Genomic DNA, 4,851 nt, shown 5'->3' with positions numbered 1-4,851 from the left:
TCTATGGTTTGGGCAGGCTCAACTATATAGGATAAAAGACATTGTCCTAGAAAAGAGAGTGTTCAGAACGATTTTTAAGTTGCTTTTCATTTCTTTCCCATTGTTTTTTGGAATGTTAGTTCTTTAGGTTACTATCCTCAAAGAAGAAAATATGTCATACAGATTTCTGATGCTTCATCTGATTTTATTTTAGCTTTAAGATACAGCTGTGCACAGATAATATATTCCCTGGCACTGAAGCATGACGAGCGAAGAATTAAAATTAGCAGCTACTGAGGATGCTTAAAAATGTTGGCTTTAATTTCTGCTCACAAGGAAGGAACAAGTCTGTTCTTTATGGGGAAGCAGAAGGAAGAAAAACCAAGGGAGTCTTTTGTGAGTAGATATTCAGTTTTATTATGTGTTAGGTTTTATGAGTAGATTTCCCTCAACAGCTGCATTTTTCAGTGTTTTTGAAGTTGTGAGAGAGAGAACCCTTCAAACAAAAAAAGGAAATATCCTCCAAATACACAACCCTTCTCTGTTAGCCCACCAACTCATGGACTGGGCATTCTTTTGAGTGATCGTCTTTCTCCACTACTTTATAAGTGCAGGTGTCCTTGTTGAAAATGCTCACACACTTCTCTTCATCGTAGCCAACTGGTATTGCAAAGCTGTCATTGGGAAAAGAAAGAGGTGATGAGATGAAGAAGTAAACAGCTTCCATTTCAGATGATAGCTACACTTTCAATATGAAGAGGCTGTACTGAGATGATGTTCAGGAGCAGAAAAGGGAACTCACACAAAGCTCCCAGCTCAAAAGTTACTTAGCCTGCTGCTTAAGCAGGATTAGGGGAGAGCTGTTGTTTACTGATCTGATTTACACCCAAGGGATGTTTGCTGTGTTTATTTGCTACTCAAATATCATTGATTTTTCTTTTCAGCCGCAATATGGAACAAGAATTGCATGAGTGGTTGGGTGTCACTATAGTAAAAATTACAGGCAGGACAATGTATCTTGAGCTGCTTCTCAGAGTAAAGAGGGTCTATGTGTGGCTTTGGGAAGATCTGGATTAGGAGCGGTAGAAAATTCTTAAGTAACTACATGTTCTCTCTTGAATCACTGTCTTGCCTGAAATTTTAGCCCCGAGAAGAATTAAGTCCTTTTTTTATAATCCAGAATCGGTTTTTAAACATGAGCTATATTTGTCAGAGGAATTTCTTGCATGCTCAGTGATGATGGTGTTGGGTTAATACATAACACTGTGATATGAAGTGAGCGAGAGAAGGGTCATGGTTGTCTCTCAGGGACCCCTGTTTGAGGGGAGGTGCTTTGTGCTGTATCATGACAGTGGAGAAAAACCCCCATTGCTGCTCTGAACTCACCTGGAGCAGCAGCTGATTCCGTTCTTGAAACAGGAGCAATCATAGCAGTCTGCGTTCCTCCAGCGGGAACCAAATTCATGCAGCTCTCCACTCGAGTCACGGCAGCCTGAAAACGTAGTGTGCAAGCAGCAAGCGGGTGGGATCTTTATTGGCTTTTTACGTTAACATCCCTATCTGGCAAACACTGAGGGTCCCCAACAGAGCAGGACTGCTACTATTCTAACATATGTAGAAGGGTATCTTGGGTCCCTCTGTTTCCCGTGGTTCTCGGCAGCATTGGGTTTCCTGGAGTAGCTCATCTTTACATACAGGAATTGGAGCACCCAGCAGAAAGGTAACTAGGCACAGACCTGGTCAGAATTAAGAAAAGACTTTGACTTCCCCCCTCATTAACACCAACTATTGTTGACTCCTCATTTAGAGCAAGACTAAATCTTCCCAGAAAACTTTTCCCAGTCCTCAGCTGCAGGAAAAAAGCACATATCGGATACAAAGTTCCTGTCCAACAGTCATGGAATTGCAGAAGACACCAAGTGGTGCGGTTGACACAAAGGAGGGATGGGATGTTGTCCAGAGGGACCTGGACAAGCTCAAGAAGTGTGCCCATGTGAACCTCATGAGGTTCAACAAGGCCAAGTGCAAGGTCCTGCACCTGGGTCGGGGCAACCCCCAGTATCAATACAGGCTGGGGCATGAAGGGATTGAGAGCAGCCCTGAGGAGAAGGACTTGGGGGTACTGGTGCATGAAAAGCTGGACATGAGCTGGCAATGTGCGCTTACAGCCCAGAAAGCCAACCATATCCTGGGCTGCATCAAAAGAAGCGTGACCAGCAGGTTGAGAGACATGATTTTGCCCCTCTACTCCAGTCTGGTGAGACCCCACCTGGAGTAGTGTTCAGCTCTGGAGTCCTCAGCCCAGGAAAGACATGGACCTGTTGGAGCGGGTCCAGAGGAGGGCCACAAAAATGATCAGAGGGATGGAACACCTCTCCTGTGAGGGAAGGCTGAGAGAGCTGGAGTTGTTCAGCCTGGAGAAGAGAAGGCTCCGGGGAGACCTTATTGAAGCCTTTCAGTATTTAGAGGGGGCTTATAGGAAAGATGGGAACAAACTTTTTAGCAGGGCCTGTAACGATAGGACAACGGGTAATGGTTTTAAACTAAAAGAGGGTAGATTTAGACCAGATACAAGGAAGAAATTTTTTACAATGTGGGTGGTGAAACACTGGAACAGATTGCCCAGAGAGGTGGTAGATGGCCCATCCCTGGAAACATTCAAGGTCAGGTTGGATGAGGCTCTGAGCAACCTGATCTAGTTGAAGATGTCCCTGCCCATTGCAGGGGGGGTTGGACTAGATGACCTTTAAAGGTCCCTTCCAACCCAAAGTATTCTATGATTCTGTGAATAGACTTCCCAAAGGAGTGATCTGGAAAGCAGGATTTTATGAGGACAGGACAAGACAGAGTGGAGGATTTTGGGGTTCTAGGTTGTGTCTTTGCCTATAAATATGTTCCATTTCTTTGGCAATGCTAACTCATTTTTCTAGTAGTTTTCCCATAAAAAGCTCTATTTTCAGGCACTCGGTTTATTTTGCATACTGACACTCATCAGCTCTTTTTGTGTCCAAATAATTGCATGCTTCTTTTGAGCACTTATTTTCCTGCAGCTCCATCCATCTGCAGACTGATAGACTAGCTGTGTTCAGGAAGAGTACTCCCAGACTCAAGGGAAGCAGCCATTCTGTTCTTAAGAACTTTCCTCGGGACAGGGAAACAACTAGTGAGTAAACTGACCAGTGTGATGAATATTAGCTAATCTGTTCTGTGCTTTATACTGACCGCACGCACATAGAGAAAGGTCCTTCTCCTCCCTTCTCTGTATTTCTAAATATGCTGCCATAGTGAAAACATGAGCTACTACTTCATGCGGATTTATAAACTAAGCCCATGCTATTTCTCTGGACAAAATTAATTTGTAATTTGGCCTCCATGATGCTTCTCAGATAAACTCTTCTTTTTAATAACATATTATAAATTCCCTGTTCTCCATACCGCATTCCCCCCCCGCCCCCCCCCCCCCCATTTCCTAGTGGTTTCTCTCCACTGTTTCCACTTATTTCTAAATTGTGATGAATTGCACTGAATGGACAAATCAAATCAAGCAGTGCTTGTGGTGATGTCTGTCAAGTTGAGGACAGTTGACTTCTCACCTATGATCTTACCATCAGACATCCCCGGCTTCAATGGCTGAAAGAAGCAATCAGCATTGGACATTGTCATACTAATGGCAAGAACCAGAAGGCAGGCCAAGATGGTTTTCTGAACAAGAAAGCAAAATTAATATTAATATTTAAGTAATTATTAAGATGTCTTGAAGAGAAATACTACCATTAGAAATAGGAAAATATATTGTGGTTTCAAATCAAAATCCATTGTCTTTTGCAGTTTAGACACTTTAACACACAGTCAGGAATACTGTGTCATTTAGAAGGAGCAGAGGCAGAACATCATTTGGGAGGGGAAAAAGAGTCTGTCTTTCCAAGCTGTTAAAATCAAGCATTGCCTAATACGGGACTGATAGATGCAGATACTGTTTGTGAAAGGAGTATGTTCTACTCCTTCCCCCCCCATTCATTTTTCTTGTCATTATTTTCTCCATAGGATTGGTCACCAACTGTCTCTGCCACTAACCTCACTCATAGTTGTAGAAACCTCTTCACTGGAGTCTGAAGAACCCACTGGATATTTCACCCTAATATTGAAGGATTAGGAATGAGCTGAAGAACTTTAGCTGAAGTTGAACCCTCAAGATTTGGCCCTGCTTTGAGCAGGAGGTTGGACCAAAAGACCCGCAGGTGTCCCTTCCAACCTAGATAATTCCGTATTTTATGGCCTTTGTCAACAGCGTCTTCTGAAAGTTCAACTTAAATTCCTCAGTGAGTCCCTTATCCTTCAATATTAGCTTGAAATGTTTGAAGGGCTTTTGTTGGGGATATGAAGGAAAGAAATGCAAGAACTCTAGGGTGGAACTAGCTCTGATGAATTTAAAATCTTGGTGAGAGAGGAAAGGCAGACCAGGAATAAACAATGACATATACATACACACGTATATTGTATTTATATGTGGTTTTTTGGATAGAGTAGAACTGGTGACTTTATAAATAGAAGCCATATCTAATAGATGGGAGGAGGAAAAACTAGCATTTAATTTTGCAGAGAAGAGGTTAAAACCCAGAGAACTGCAATAGAGCTGTAAATGAGTAAAAATCAAGATAACGTTTTCAAGTTTAACTAAATGTTCAGACACAAAAATGAAGGCCAGTTCTAGGTTGAGACACAACTGAGCTGCCCTCTGCCAGAAAAGAGATTACCTCCAAACATTGCAGGTGAGTGAAAACAGGTTATAATAAAAAGCCTTAGCTGGAGTCCTGTTAGACATCTCCTGCCATATACATGTTGATATCTTTTACCCAATGTTTTTACCTGCCT

At 42.4% G+C, this 4,851-nt stretch overlaps 1 protein-coding gene across 1 annotated transcript; it reads right to left on the bottom strand.

The window, feature by feature from the left end:
- Nucleotides 1–523: 523 nt before the first annotated feature.
- LOC104259424 (beta-microseminoprotein) lies at nucleotides 524–4,062 on the bottom strand. Its single transcript, XM_009814800.1, has 4 exons — nucleotides 4,054–4,062; nucleotides 3,573–3,681; nucleotides 1,366–1,471; nucleotides 524–653 (listed from the first exon to the last, which is right to left on the bottom strand). Exons 1-4 carry the CDS (start codon nucleotides 4,060–4,062, stop codon nucleotides 524–526), a joined length of 354 nt encoding a protein of 117 aa, XP_009813102.1.
- Nucleotides 4,063–4,851: the final 789 nt, after the last annotated feature.

The sequence above is a fragment of the Gavia stellata genome, chromosome 9, assembly GCF_030936135.1.
Source record: "Gavia stellata isolate bGavSte3 chromosome 9, bGavSte3.hap2, whole genome shotgun sequence".
NCBI classification, from domain to species: Eukaryota; Metazoa; Chordata; class Aves; order Gaviiformes; family Gaviidae; genus Gavia; species Gavia stellata.
This window is presented reverse-complemented; position numbering and strand designations above follow the sequence as displayed.